The 16181-nt window shown below is 42.9% G+C and overlaps 1 protein-coding gene across 4 annotated transcripts in view; it reads left to right on the top strand.

The window, feature by feature from the left end:
- Window positions 1–16181, top strand: part of MTM1 (myotubularin 1) — a 96260-nt gene that overhangs the window by 43509 nt on the left and 36570 nt on the right. For all 4 annotated transcript variants that reach the window (XM_043896537.1, XM_043896538.1, XM_043896539.1 and 1 more), the window contains 2 exons: window positions 1941–2051; window positions 6336–6437. In XM_043896537.1, the coding sequence (XP_043752472.1) occupies window positions 1941–2051; window positions 6336–6437 (213 nt within the window). The remainder of the gene's footprint in view (window positions 1–1940; window positions 2052–6335; window positions 6438–16181) is intronic.

Here is a 16181-nt window from a genome sequence, read left to right on the forward strand (position 1 = left end):
AGTGGCCACTTCTCTGTTCTCTAGCTCAGCAACTTTGTTGTGTCAAGAAAGATATGAATGGAACCATAGAGCACATGAGCTTTTGAGAGTGGTTTTATCCAGTCAGCATGATGCCCTCAAGATTCTTCTAGGTGGTTGCATGTATCCGTAGTTCATTCATTTTTGTAGCTGAGCAGTATTCCATGGCAAGAACACACCACACTCTTCGACTTTTTAAATTTCTAGAATACCCATGAGTGGTATTTATATTTTGTGAAGAAATGATTACTTTCTTGTATTTTGTTTTAAAGAGATTTGCGGTAAAAAGCAAAAATTCCCTTTATTTGTATTCCCCCGCAAAGGACATCTTTTAAAGAACAAAGACTCAATAGGCAGCTTTTAAAATTTTTGTTATCAAAGTCATCTAACACAACATTAAAGAAAATGTTGGATTATTGAAAATTTCTGTAGCCCTTTCTTTCTATCTTTGTCCATATGAATATATATTTTACATTTTTGGAGTCACAGTGTATTTTGTTTGCTGCTTTTTTCTACTTCAGCTTATTTTTCCATGTACCATAATTATTTTAGTGGCTTGTGCTCTTCCATCAAGTTGACTATAATGTTCTTTGTCCTGATGGTCACCTTTGGCTCCATCTTCACACATGTAGCTTTTCCTCCTGTTGCTCCATAGCTGTAAGATAATGTCAGAGGAGTGTCATTGTGGGCTCAAAGAGTAGGACCATTTTTATGGTTCTTTTGATGTATGTTCCAAGACCTTGCCTTGAATCTCAACCTTTCCCTGTAGTTAGCCAAAGTGTTTTAAAGCCTTGGTGATGACATCAGGCAATGGGAATACTTCACCTGTGTCCAGAGTTGTTGTCAGGACAATGCAGTCAAAGGCCCTGTTGTGGTTCCTGGTCCAGATGACATATTCTGAACATGGCAGCTGCTGTTCTCTTGGTGTGATAATCTTTGCGTGGCTTTACTGACATTATTCCATCTTTCATGCCAGCAGTCCTCTGGACCCCTTGTGTCCAGTATTGGGTAAGGAATGATGGAAAAGCATGGTATACACTCAGGCCCTTTTTTGGGAAAAACACCTGTGCCTAAGATACACACTGTTTCTGGATGCCTGGCTTCTAGTGAGGGAATACAGACGTGGAAGTTCATGGTGACGAGACTAGAAGCAAGTGGTGTAATAACATCCAAACTGAGTGCTGTAGAACCAAAGAGAAGGCAGTGGTCAACTCTGTGATCAGATGGGAAGCAGGGCATTGTTTGAGGTGATGCTGGCTGAGCCAGGTCTGAAGCCAGGAGAGAGTGTTGGTAGTTGTGAAAGCCAGATCAGGTGAGGCAAAGAGCCCCTAGGCCTGACTGTACACAAAATATTTGGAGAACTGTGAAGGCATCTACTTACTTGCAGTGTAGAACGCTGTGGGACAGCAGCCCACAAAAACAGGCTGGGAGCCACATCCTGGGGCCCCCGAGTTGTGTACCTGTGAGTTTAGTCTTTATTCTGCAGGCAGTGCACAATGGCACATGTTTAGTGTAAGTCACTCATTCGTGTCCAACTCTTTGTGACCCCATGGACCGTAGCCCACCAGGCTCCTCTGTCCATGGAATGCTCCAGGCAAGAATACTGGAGTGGGTTGCCATTCTATTCTCCAGGGGATCTTCCCAACCCAGGGATTGAACCCACATCTCCTGCACTGCAGGCAGATTCTTTACCATATGAGCCACTATGGAAGCCCATATACGGGATGCATTTTGGTTGCATAACTGACTATTCTAATGCTTGCTTTTTCCTGTGTGATCACTATCATATTTTTATTCATAAAAGGTGGTAAAAGGACCAAGGTAAAAATGCCCTGAAAGCACGTGGGTTTTTTAAAAGTATGTTTTTGATTGTTTAATTGTACTGACAGAAATATTGACTTGTGTCTTTTTGTCCATTACAGGATTCTGCTCTAATACTTGATGTTCCTCTGGGTGTGATCTCAAGAATTGAAAAAATGGGAGGCGCCACAAGTAGAGGAGAGAACTCCTATGGGCTAGATATTACTTGTAAAGTAAGAGATTCAGTACTTTTCTTATGGGAAAAAAAGTCATGTTAGTGTTGAATGATAAGTAAAAAGTGAATGTATGTTTAAAAGAAAACTCAAAAACCCTTGTTCATCCAAGGCCCTGGAGTGGTTCTCCCTTCATGATCAAGCATTCCAGAATCTTCTAGGGAAAGAGTTCCTATGAAAGAAACCTGCTGTTGTCACCAAGCATGAGGACCTGAGCCAGTCAGTTTTTGACCAGGTCTGCTCCTGGTATCCCTTTGTGTGATGTGTCTCCAGCCGGACACCTTCACACCATGTCAGGCATGGGGAATGGCAGAGATTTAATGATAATAACATTCAGTCAGCTATAATAGTAACTATTGAGCATCTCTGCCATTCTAAACACATGCTAGGGCCTTTGGAGTAAAGCCTCAGGGCAGCCTTCTGAGATGAACAGTGATCTCCCCACTTTATAGATGGGGAACCTGAGGCTAAGAAGAGTTTGGTGACTTAGCTAAGATGACCCAACTGATGGCAGAGTTGGGATCCAAATCCAGTGAGATAATAATTTTGAAAACGACAGAATAAACCTTCTTGCCAGAAATCTTCCTTCTTGGGTATTCCATGTTAGAAGACTATAGTACCCAGTCCTAGAAAGATCTCGAAGGGGTTTAGAGGTCATCTGTCCAAGTGGTTCCCACAGATAGATATGCATGAGGGGCACCTGGGAAGCCCTCTTTGGGTTGACAAAGGCAAAGCTTTGGGTTCTACCTCAGATCCTACTGTGAGATATTTGGTGAAGGCTGTGTCCCAGAGGCTGGGACTCTTTCAAGTGTCTCTGACCATCAGTCTAGTACAGGGATCAGTAAAGGGCCAGAAAACACATAGTTTAGGCTTTGTGGACCAGTAAGATCTCTGTCATACATTCGTCATTGTATTTTATTTTTTTCAACACAATACAATGTCTTTTATTTTTATTTTTAAAATATAAAAAACAATCTTAGCTTGAAGACCACACCAAGACTGACCTGGGGTGAAGTGTGCTGACCCCTGGCCAGTCTGAGTCCTTCATTCTGTGGATGAGAAAGGAGGTGTTTGCTCAATGGGCTTCCCTGCCTACAGGTGCCTGAAGGAGCTGATGGAGGAGCCACAGTCCTGGCCCATGTCTCCTTTTCCTGGTCTTGTGCACTGTGGTTCTTAAAGCCAATCTCCTGTACCTTGTTTTGGATTTTGAAGATAATACATTTTTGTCTCCAGTTTGTAAAAGAGCAAGACTAGTACACTGTATCAGAAAGTGAAGGATTGTGTCATAATGAGACTTGAACTGAAATGCTCCCTCAATCCCCACCTTGGCAGCCTTTTGTTTATTTTGGTAGAATTCACCCTCCTTTAATACCTCATCTATAATCCTAGCTACTGTCTGCCCTTTGGGGCCTAGAAATTGGGGGTTTACTTTTGAGGAAGGTTTTTCTCTTTTGCATAGAAGAATCTGTGGGGGGACAGTTGTTATATTACAGCACTTCATGGAAAATGAGGTTGCTCTTCCTATGATTTCAAAGTGACTCTCATTCTAATCGAATTGAAAAAATCCTATATGTTGCCTTGTCAGTGGGAAAAACTTGTATTTAAATATGAATCACCCAAATTAACAAGACAGAGCACACTCTTACCCTCTGACTGTGTATTGTAAGAACATGGGGCTGTGGAACAGGTCGGCAGGCATAATTCTCAAATGTTCCATATGTATATTTCATGGAATTAGTGTCAAGCCCAAAGACAGTGGCCTAGAACCATGTTGTAGCACAGCCTTTTAATTCTATTATCTCCCTGGAAACACAGGACATTGTGAGAGTCGAATTCCGTTTTCTCAGGAACAGATCTGAGGGTGACAGAAAGAGAATCTGTTCCAGTGGTACAGGGCTCGCCCCGTCTCTTGCAGGTCCCCTTTCATCTGCAGTCACTAACCACAGTCCCACCGTGCTGCTTTCTCAAAATGAGAACGTGGAACCCCTACAGATTGTCTCCACCAGGGCCGCACCTGGGGATTTCTGCTTACCAGTGGCAGCTTGCTCACGCTGGACAGAAGTCCCAGTGGTTGTCATCTACAAACAAAAGAGATGGCAGCTCCAAAAATAGGAATTCTTACCCCCCAAGCCCATGCCAGCCCCTGCTAACAACTCGGAGCTTAAAAAACTAAAAAAACAGAGCCAGACCATCTCACCAGGGCTGTTGCAGCGGGCTGTGTTTACTCTGTTATCTCGAGGCTTGGCACAGCACCATGTGTCCCAGTTGCTGAACACCAAGTGTCTGATGGCCAGTCTTTTCTGCCACGTGGCTCTTCCACAGATGTCCTTCCCATCTGGGTCAGGCTCTAGGAGACCAGGTTGAAGTTACCCCTCAGTATATGCCCATAGTCCTGTTACAGATTTGGTGATCAGCCCCCTGTGATTCACTTGCCTTTTCCACTTCAGTTTTCTCGTTGGCAAGACAGGGTAGTGATTCTCCCTGTCCTTGAATTCCATCTGAATCAGATGGCCACACCAAGGCACTTAAATAAATCACTTGTGCTTTGGCACATTGAAAGTAGTGGTTTGAATCACCGATGGACCAGAATAAAGATTTACTTAGAAATGGTCTAGTTTCTGGTTGAGAGGTTAAGGGCATCATGTTATCATTGGAACCAAGGCTGATGGGAAGAAGATCCTTCATGCATCTGTGAGCCCTGGGGATCCTCAGCTAGCCACTGCTGCACTTCAGGCTCCTTCTAAACCCCTTAAAAGCACATCATCTTATTGAAGTGATTTTGTTTTCCTTTTACTTGACTAGTGCTTTGCATCATGAGACAACAACTGGTGTCTCAATGTTCTTGGAAGAGGTGAATCAGTTTTGGGATGTTATAAAGTTTGTTGTTGTTGTTCAGTCACTAAGTTGTGTCCGACTCTTTGTGACCCCATGGACTGCAGCATGCCAGGCTCCTCTGTCTTCCACTATTAAGTTATGTGCTTTTAAAAACGAAAGCATGGACTCCTGGAGCTGGCGAGGCCCAGTAGATGCCATCCGTATAGAGAGATGGGTGTGGGGTCGTTGAAAGGTCTGAGAGCCTGGTTCCTTACATTCCCTTCACTGCCCCTTGCATTTGGGGATGTGTATAGCAAGGCTTTTGTCTCCTGCATGTCGAAGACTTAGGAAGCTTCAAGAGTGCTCTTGAGATAACAAGTGAAAAAGCACTTAGGAAAATATGAAGATGGTGATATCTGAGAGGGCAGAGGCTGGATCTGTCTCACTCCTGAAGTATTGAAAGGGCGATGCAGAAGGTGATGGCCATCACTCAGCCACAGAACCATGAGCAATTTAAGAGACAACCTCAAAAACTGCCAGCTTCAAAAATGTGATAGAACGTTATATCTTTTGCTGTGTAATACAAACTGATTTTTAAGGGAGGTTATTTTACTTTACTTACTTTACTGAATTCAGTTTGAAAGAAGGTTTCCCTGCTTATTGATGAGATATGTATTGGAAACTATCTCTAAAATCTGGTTTTGAGCATTAGTTCTTAGTTCCTCGAAGCATGGTCATTCCTATTATGGTAGATCTTAAGGTGGTCTTTATAGAAGTCTGTGAAAGTAAAATTCTGCTTGTATAGTCCTAAAGAAACTAGCTCTTTGTTTTCAGCCTTGTTCCTATTTGCTGATAGCAGATATTTTAGATCTTATACTTTTTATCTAAGTTATACCACATTGTTCCAATGAAATGTGATTTTCTTTAAACAAAAAAGTAAAATTATATAACAAAAAATATTACGTTACTTATATGCGAGCTTAAAATGCCAGTCATTTCCTAATTTTTAAAAAGGAGACCTTAAAGTTAAAAGCATGAGGGGAGAGGGAGAGAGCTTCTGTATTTTAATGACATGTTAGACAATTTTGAAATGATATTTTTGGCAGATACACATTTGATAAAAGTCCTATGAATAAAATTTTTATAGTTAAAATACCTCAGAAAGCAGTTAGATAGACACTGGAGTGATACACTAGGCAAGGTTTGGTTTTTCTTTTTAACAAATGAACTTTAACTCTGTCTTCTCTTTAACATGAGTTGTCTTTACAATCATAACGATGATGGGAATATTTTCAGGGGTTCTTAAAACCAGATATTTCAAGATATGGTACAAAACAAAGTAATATTCTTAGTGGTCTAGCTTTGTTGCCTCTTCAGGTAAGTCGATCTTCTACCAGAATAGAAGGTTTTTTGCTAATGAACGTGACTCAGTTTGCAGACTGAATTGGCACGTTTGTCCTTTGCCCCCAGGACTTGAGAAATCTGAGGTTTGCACTGAAACAGGAGGGTCACAGCAGAAGAGACATGTTTGAGATCCTCACAAGATACGCCTTCCCACTGGCCCACAGTTTGGTAAGTTCCCCGGTTCTCCTCCTTTGCTTCCTCTGCTGCATTCCCCGGTGGGGGGTGTGTGCAAGGCTGTTTACCACAGAAACTTGACCTGTTCCCAGAGGGCACAAGCCTCTCCTCTGCCAGTCTATATGGGGTGGCTCAGTGCAAGTGACTCCTGCCACCCCCGAGCCTGCCCTCTATCTGGGCCAGCCCTCTTCCAAAGGCCAAAGGTGGCAAGGTGACCACAGGCATGTCCGTGAAGTGCTGTGACATCACATCCCAGAGCTCATCGCCCTCAGCTTGGGAACTGAGAGTGAGGCGGGTCAGTCTTCTGTGGTTCCAGTTATACGTGGAAACAAGTGCTCTGAGCCCAAGGGCCATTGTACTTCTCAAATCCGGATTTGTGGTTTAGGCGCAGATTCTTTATTTTTAAGGACTGACACTTTAAATGTCATTTCATGCGGTTTACTATATATTTGCAGGACAGACTTATTATGCATTTGTTGCTTACAACCTGTGACTTAGTGCATAACAAGTTTTGGGCCATGTACATCTAGAACTTTTCCTTCCTATTTAGCAGACTTAGTAACCTCACCTTGTTTTACCACGGAACTGAAATAAGCTTTCCACGCATCTTGCTCTTCAAACCATCTTTCTTTGTATTCTGCCTTGATCTTGCCTTCTTTTTTTCTTTTTTCCTGGCTTGTGTCCTCTTAACGCTTCCTTCATCTCTGCTGCTTGAGGTTTTTGTTGTTGTTGTTTTATTTGAAACTTAAATTTCAAAAGATTTATTGATTTTATTTTTGATAGTGTTCTCAGCATTTTCTCTAAATATCTTTTTAAAAAATTTTCTTGAAGTTTAGTTGATTTAATAGTGTTGTGTTAATTTCTGCTGTAGAGCAAAGTGATTCAATTATATATATGTATATACACTTTTTCGTATTCTTTTCCATTTTGGTTTATCACAGGATCCTCTGCTTGACTTTAAACAAACTTGAAGGCAAACATCTATCAAGGGGAGAGCAGGGGAATAATTCTTTAAATAAATATATGCCTTTATTTTAAGTATAGAATAAATAGTGCTCCAGCTAGACTGAAGGTGATGAAAGAGATCATTAAATAGAAGAACTGCTTTGTGATGGTACTCTTCTTCCTATGCCTGTCTTTTATTTATTTGTTTTGGGGCAATGGGGACCTGAATTTTTTTTCTAGCAAGACATGGCTTCTTTCTTCCTGAATTTCATCAGCAGTTTTTCTGTCAAAGGAAATTCATGACTGATGGAAAGGGCAATTATACAAAGACTGGTGGTCTAGAGGGATCTGGAGTACACATTGTGAGTCATGTGTTGATTGGAGATTCAAATGTGATGCTTACAACAAATGTAATGATATCAAAGAGTTGAATCCACATTAAGCCTTTTCTCAGTTTTTGGTTAAATATGTGATTTAAAAGATATTTCAATATTAATATTTTTAAATGACTAGAATAAAATGTTTAATGGGAATACATCTTTGGAATTACTGTGAAAGTGAGAATGTACATCTAATCCAGGAAAACTAATTGAGGGGATGGGTTCTGTCCTGGGTTTTGCATATCTGGCCTTACATAATCAGGGATGTAAAGATGGTTCACACAGCAGGTGTGAAGGAGCTGAGGCCCCAGTTCATCTCCTATGTGATCTTGCTTGATCAGTCATCTCCTTTCTCTGGGATTTTCTGTCTCGTTTTGGTTTTACTAGATGGTAAAGAATCCACCTGCAATGCGGGAGACCTGGGTTTGATCCCTGGGTTAGGAAGCTACCCTGGAGAAGGGAACGGCTACCCACTCCAGTATTCTGGCCTGGAGAACTCCATGGACTGTTTCGTCCATGGGGTCGCAAAGAGTCTGACATGGCTGAGCAACTTTCACTTCGCTTCATTTCACCCTAAAAACAGGTTAAAGTGTTGAACCAGCTTTCCCCAAACTACTATCCCATTTCTCACTTCAGTCTGAACTTCTGGAAAGAACATTCTAGTCTCTCCACATCTCTGGTTCATTCATTCCCCCAGACCATTCTAGTATCCAGTTTTATTGAAGGTACCTTATTGGAACTGAGACCTCTCTCTGGCTGAATCTAGTGACTCACTTCAGTCTTCATTGTGTTTGATCTCCCCCAAGCATTCAATAATTTGGACCACTCTCTTTTTGTGAGTCTTGGTTTCTGTGTTGCTATACCATCCTGACTGTTCCTTCCTAGTGTCCACTGCCTCTGTTTTTTCCTCAAGTGTAGACATCTTGGTGGTGGTTCCCTATCAACCCTCTTCTCTTGTTACTCACTTTGTCTTGATGATTTTGTTTAATCCATAGCTTAAGCTGTCATCGCTATATGGGTAATTTCTAAATCGAGTCTTGACATTGGCCTTGAGCGAATCTAAATGAACCTCTCAAACACCTTCCTCTGGAAGTCTGTGAAAATCACAAGCTCACCATCTCCCTAACCTGTTTGCAGTTCACTAGACCTATTCTTCAGCCTACATATCCCTCAATTTGGATGATCCTCAGTTTCCAGGTTCAAGAACTTGAAGTCAACTGCCCTGCCCCAATAAGGCATAAAACTTATTTATTGTATTGAAGTATAGTTGATTTACAATGTTATATTTGTTTTAGGTATAAAATATAGTGACTTAGTATTTTTACTGATTATACTCCATTTTATTATTATAAATATTGGTTATATTCCCTATGCTGTACCTTACATCCTTGTATTTTATTTATGAAGTCAGCTTTCTCATTCCCCTGCCTTGCCTCCCTAGCTGCATCAATTCCAAATCCTGTAGGTTCTGCTTATTGTGTTAGTCGCTTAGTTGTGTCCGACTCTTTGAGACTCCATGAACTGTAGCCTGCCAGGCTCTTCTGTCCATGGAATTCTCCAGACAAGAATACTGGAGTGGGTAGCCATTCCTTTCTCCAGGGGATCTTCCTGACCCAGAGATTGAAGCTGTGTCTCCTGCCTTGCAGGCAGGTTCTTTACCATCTGAGCCACGAGGGAAGAAGCCCAGGTTCTGCCTATTAGTAACTCTCGAATATTTCTTCCCATCTACCTGTGCTTCCCAACTTACTTCCCTTCCAACTTATCCTCCACAGTGCTGCTGTCTTTTTTTTAAGTACTGTATGATCATGTCATTCTATGTCCCGCTTTTCACACAAAAAATGTTCAGTGACTTCCCATGGTTTATACCCTAGACTCCAAACACATAGGATGGCCTTGTGCCCCTCTGGTATATATAGAACTTTCTCAGCTCGGTCTTTGGTTTCCCCATCCCCTCTGCCTGAGGTCTCCTCTGCCTGAGGTCCCCTCATCTCTCTAGAGCCCATCCCTCACCATTTTGCTCAGTCCTAGATCCTTTCCCACACCATGAGCAATCCCTGGTGGGAGTTCATCACAACTGTCACTTGTTTGGACTTTGTAGGTCCTGCTACTGGGGCACTTACCTCCCTCAGTCTGTCTTCTGTCATAATTATGTAGTAATTGCCCATCCCCCTCCTATTCTGTGAGCTTATTAAGGCAGGATCAGCCTTTATCTATCTCTCTGCTGCTGCTGCTGCTGCTAAGTCACTTCAGTCGTGTTCAACTCTGTGAGACCCTGTAGACGGCAGCCCACCAGGCTTCCCCGTCCCTGGGATTCTCCAGGCAAGAACACTGGAGTGGGTTGCCATTTCCTTCTCCAATGCGTGAAAGTGAAAAGCAAACTACCAGGCTCCTCTATCCATGGGATTTTCCAGGCAAGAGTACTGGAGTGGGGTGCCATTGCCTTCTCTGATCTCTCTCTCTAACCTCAGCATAATCACTTCTGCATGGGAGATATACAATGACAGCTTTTTTAGTGAATACAGGTTTAGAGGAAAGTGAAGGAAAATTTCGTTCTATGGAGACACTTGAGCTGGATTTCTGGATATTGTGGGATATATCAGAGGATATAGGGGATATATCAGAGGATATAGGATTCTGGGTTGCTGTCATTGGAGTGGTCCACAGAGGGGTGCTTTGCCTAATTTTTTGTGTCTGTGCTAGGCATCCCTACTTTTTTTTGTTTAGGAAGACAATAAAGTGAAAAACTGGAGGAAAAAATGGGAACTGAATGGCTCATACAAAGTTGTGGAAAATTACATTCTCTTAAGTTTTAACCACTCAAAGTCATCTTAAAAAAGAAAAACTATTCACCAAAACAATACAAAATACAGATAAAAACAGGTCAGCTATTGACATAGCTTTTGGAATATTAGCCCCTGCTATTCCATTCAATGTGTGCAGGTATTTCATCAGTCAAATTCATTTCAGGGTAGTGTGTTGGGTGGTGTGGGGGGAGCCATGAAGGTGGATGACAAGAAGTTGTAGTAGGATGAATGAGACCTGGTTACATTTGGGGATGTGACAGAAGTGATGTGACAAATGCATATGGCTCTGATACAGGTTGGTTGATAGCCAGTGCCATGAGAGGCCAGGGAAGCCAGCTGAGGATTCCCAGGAAGAAGGGAACAGGTCCAGCTGGAAAAGCCTGCATGAAATTGATAGTTATTTGGGTTGGGCCTTGAGGATGGTTGTCATTTCCTGTGGACGAGGATGGTGGAGGAGGTGGTTTTTTAGGCAGAGGTAAGATCCTGACCCTCAGCACTAGGGAGGGTAAGTTGGCAACATGGAGAGTGTGTATTAGGGTCACCAGAAAGCATGGGATGTGAGGAGGGGGCACGAGCTGGGCGCATCAGGTGGAGGGATCTGCTGACTCAGGAGCTTGTACCTTGGGAAGTAGCGGAGACTTAGTGAAGGTTTTGAAATAAATGAAGCCGGGAGTGGGGTCGGAGGGAGGACCAAGCGAGACGCTGGTGGTGCAGGTGGAGACCACATGCTTGGGCGATAGTTTGATCTCGGAGAACGGGGAGGAAGGCTGAGTCATCCTTCCTTCTGAGGTCTGCGGCCTGAGGGATAGCAGGGCAGGGAAGTAAAAAACGGATTTCATTTGAGGAAGGAGGGATGGGGAATTCTGTTTTGCTCGCAGGGCCAGTTAGCACCTTTTGACAAGAGTTTCCAGTAGCAATTGCAGGCCCACCTCTCAGAAGACAGTCCAGAGGTATAGACCTGGAATCATGGTGCTCCATCAGTTTGGAGTCATGGATTCCTTTGGGAACATGGTGCAAGTTAGGGTTTCTCCTCCACTGACAGACACACTTAGGTACAAAACTGGATGTAAAATTTTAGGGGACTTGGAGCCCCTGGGAAGCTCACCTGTAGGTCCTGGGTTGAGGAGCTCTGGTGTGTACCAGAGAAGCCAGCAAGGTGAATGAGGAGGTGATGAGGAGAGCCTGCAGGTTGGGGTCTGTGGAAGCCAAAGGCAGAGCGAGCTCTGAGAAGGTGATGATGAGTGTGTGAAGTTGTGGGGGTGGGGAGGACGCTCAGGAAGAGGTCCTTGGGGACTGGACCCCCTAACTGTGGACTGCTTGAGCCTGGGACACTCTTTCTTCATCCTGCCTCCCCAGTGTCCAGTATAGGCATACACTGGTTGAACTTTTTTGAATTGCAGGAGGTGGTCTGAGTGGTGGGGATGGGAGCCAGTTGATGGAGGTTTAAAGAGAGAGCAAGGGGTGTTTCAAAACACAAAGTAGTGGTAGCAGTCAGCTGGAGGGAAGATGTGTTTCCCTGAGAATCCCAAATAAGTGAATGAAGATGGTGGGCAGGGGAAGCAAGAGAGAAGAAGGTTCCTTTCCTGAGCAGGAAATGGGGTGGGGTGGGGGCATGGGATGAAGCCCATTTTGCAGGGCAGGTTGGGAAAGGAGAAGGGACAATTATTCCTCTGAGACTGGAGGGGAAGAAAAGTTTCCAAACTGCCACAGTGGGGAATGCGAGAGTGTGCCAGAAAGGGATTTCCTGGAAGCGTAATCTAAGCCTGATTGCATGGAACAATACAAAGGCCCCTGCTTGAAAAATAGCACTTTGTTAATATTACTGAAACTGTTAAAGCAGCTGCAGATTATCTCAGTGATTGTTATTGGCACTGGATGCCAGAAGTAACGTTGCAGTTGTGTCGGTGAAATGGTGTCTGGAGGCCAAGAGAGCTGGGTTCCAAATCGAGCCATGAGGCAAGCGGCATGTGAGTGAGATTTTTTCTTTCACACCGGCCCTGGCTCTCTTGCGTCCTTCCCCATTAGTATTTTCACCACTCAGTGTGTTCAGTTGGGACTGAAACTTTGAATTGACCTTGGAGCCGTTTAGCCACACACAGTGGATCCCAAACCATTACCTTGAATGGTTCTATATTAGGTCAATCCATTAAGACTTGAAAATTGTTTAGATTGCACTTTCTATTTGAACTGGAACATTTATTTTCTTGTTTTATTTTTGCTTTGCTTTTCAAACAGTAGAAATTGTACCATTTTCTCAAACAACATGGCAAGTCAATACTAGTTCTAAGGAAATGATACATTTTTATGATAAGAAATGTGACAATGCCTCTGATATCATGGTTGTTTTCTAAAGGCCGGTGTACATATGAGCAGAGCCTGATACTGCTACAGAAAAGTAGTTTAATTGTTGGAATGGTATGTTCAATGCCTAAGATCCTCTTTCATTGATATCCTTTATTGTTTGCTCATTTTTTTACTCAGATGGAATCATCAGAGATAATACAAATTTTAGATTTAGATGGTAGTTTTTCTTTTTTAAACTCTGAATCCCAATCTGTTATTGAGTCATGAAAATATTAAGAGCATCTCTTATCTGTTATTTGTGTGTGTCTGGGTCATGGTATAAAGTCTTTGGCTTTCTGTTAATCATAGTCTAGGATGTTTGATAATGATAGCATATGTAGAATAAAGTGCATTTTAAGTTCATTTATGCACTAATACAGTTGCTTAAATGTATCTTTAGGTCTGTGTGGATTTTCTTGACATTTGTTTAAATGAAAGGCTTGAGTGTATGATTAAACTCATGGTCTGTAGATTCACATGAGGGAAATGTAGAGCTAGAAGAAATGGAGCCTGAGACCCAGCTGCCAGGCTCCCAGTGGCCTGGATTGGGGAGGCTCAGTGGCAGGAGTCATTTGCAGGTCCCTTCTGCAAGGTGGTTGCCAGCATGGGGCCCAGGCATCCAGAGGTCTGTGTCTGAATCCAATTCAGTCCCTTACCTGCTTCGCAACTTTGAAAATCATGTAATATTTCTGTGCTTCAGTATTTTCATCTCCAATAGGGATAATAACAGTCTCCACCCCACAGGGGTTTTGTGAGGATTAAATGAAAAGTACTTACAAGAGCTCCTGGCACGAGTAAATGCCCAATAAATGTCAGTGCTTCTGTTCTTAGCGCCCCATGTTTCCCAGCAGGTGGAGAGAATAAGGATGATAACTCTGACCCACTCTTCTCAAGAATATGAGAAAAGTCATTATGATCATATGTGGGACACTTTAAGCCCTTTAAAAAAAGATGCTCCACAGGTAACAGTTAGTAGTCTCATTAACCAATTGAGGCTTGTACCTTGCCAAAGGATTAGTTGAAAGTCTTCTATTTGAGAGTGTGAAAGCCAAAAAGCATCTTAAGTAGAAGTGGGAATTTATGGGCAGCGGTGCCAGGTAATACACAGAGCTCTTCAGAAGTTGTTTTCTGTTCTTTCCACCTGTGACCCTGCTTGTGGAGTAACATGGCTCACTCAGGTTTGTGTCTCTGCACTTGCCCCTTTTCTGGATTCGGCTCTATGGTATCGCCATATTTCCTACTTTTTGTTCTTCTGTGAGCTGATTGTCAGTCAGAGACTTGCAAAGTCTTCTGGTGTTTGCTTTAGTAAATTTGACCATCTTCTGGGCCCAGGGGAGAAGATCCACTGGCTCTGACCCCAGGAGAGATGCTGCGGGTTCCAAGGCCTTTTCTGTGGAGAGCAGCGAGCAGGGTGCTTGTCTTTCTTCCTGGCTTCACTGAACCCCAGCCTGCCCTTCCATGTGGTCCTGAGCAGTGCCATTTCCCCTTGTGTTCTCATGGCACTTCTCATGGTGCTTGCCTACCAAAATAATTCCATAAAGGATACGACACAGGGCTGGGAGGATACACCTCTTTTTTGACCCTCCGAACTGAGAATGAATGACCTGGGGTACTTTTTCTGTGCTTTGAGGTTGTAAACCAGACTGAAATGGAGCAGACTCTTCCTTTCTAGGCTGATTACAGATTTAATAGCCAACAACCAGAAGCTCATTTTCACCCGGGAATTGAATGAGAAGCTACACATGTGCACTCACCTCTCAGCCTGGATGCTGCCTGACACCAAAGGGTGGCTTAGTTCTCCATCTCTTTTTCTGATCAGGACATTTTTTTTTTCTTAAATAAACAGTAAACTTGGCTCATAGAGGGTCTAATCATGCTTTTAAAGCTCCTCCCTTCCTGCCTCCTGCAAGACTTGGCCCTCTGTCTTTTTTCTGTCTCTCTCCACTGCCCTCTCCCCTGGTCTTGAGACATGCCCAGCCATCCTCCCTGTGCCCATCTCTGGGGACTGTGGTCCAAGCTGGACTGTCCCCCCCTTCCCCATGCCGCCCTCCATGTCCAGAAGCACAGCGCTCACCACTGGTCCTCACATCCTCCCTTCAACTCCCTGCCTTGCAACTTGGGGGAACTGTTGGGTTTTTTTGGGGAGGGAGGGTTGTTTTCATTTAATTAATTTATTTTTAATTGGAGGATAATTGCTTTAAATGCCATGTTGAGACAGTATGGTACTGGCACAAAGACAGAAACATAGATCAATGGAACAAAATAGAAAGCCCAGAGATAAATCCATGCACCTATGGACACCCTATCTTTGACAGAGGAGGCAAGAATATACAATGGAGAAAAGACAATCTTTTTAAAAAGTGGTGCTGGGAAAACTGGTCAACCACTTGTAAAAGAAGGAAACTAGAACACTTTCTAATTCCATACACAAAAATAAACTCAAAATGGTTTAAAGATATAAATGTAAAACCAGAAACTATAAAACTCCTAGAGGAAAGCATAGGCAAAACACTCTCTGACATAAATCATAGCAGGATCGTCTACGACCCACCTCCTAGAATAATGGAAATAAAAGCAAAAATAAACAAATGGGACCTAATTAAACTTAAAAGCTTTTTCACAATGAAGGAAACTATAAGCAAGGTGAAAAGACAGCCTTCAGAATGGGAGAAAATAATAGCAAACGAAGCAACTGACAAAGAATTAATCTCAAAAATATACAAGCAACTCCTGCAGCTCAATTCCAGGAAAATAAGTGACCCAATCAAAAAATGGGCCAAAGAACTAAATAGACAGTTCTCCAAAGAAGACATACAGATGGCTAACAAACACATGACAAGATGCTCAACATTGCTCATTATCAGAGAAATGCAAGTCAAAACCACAGTGAGGTTCCATCTCACGCCGGTCAGAATGGCTACTATCAAAAAGTCTACAAACAATAAGTGCTGGAGAGGGTGCAGAGAAAAGGGAACCCTGTTACACTGTTGGTGGGAATGCAAACTAGTACAGCCGCTATGGAGAACAGTGTGGAGATTCCTTAAAAAACTGGAAATAGAACTACCATAAGACCAAGCAATCCCACCACTGGGCATACACACCGAGGAAATCAGAATTGAAAGAGACACATGTACACTGATGTTCATCGCAGCACTGTTTACAATAGCCAGGACATGGAAGCAACCTAGATGTCCATCAGCAGACGAATGGATAAGAAAACAGTGGTACATATACACAATGGAATATTACTCAGCTATTAAAAAGAA

Source organism: Cervus elaphus, chromosome X, assembly GCF_910594005.1.
Source record: "Cervus elaphus chromosome X, mCerEla1.1, whole genome shotgun sequence".
NCBI lineage: Eukaryota > Metazoa > Chordata > Mammalia > Artiodactyla > Cervidae > Cervus > Cervus elaphus.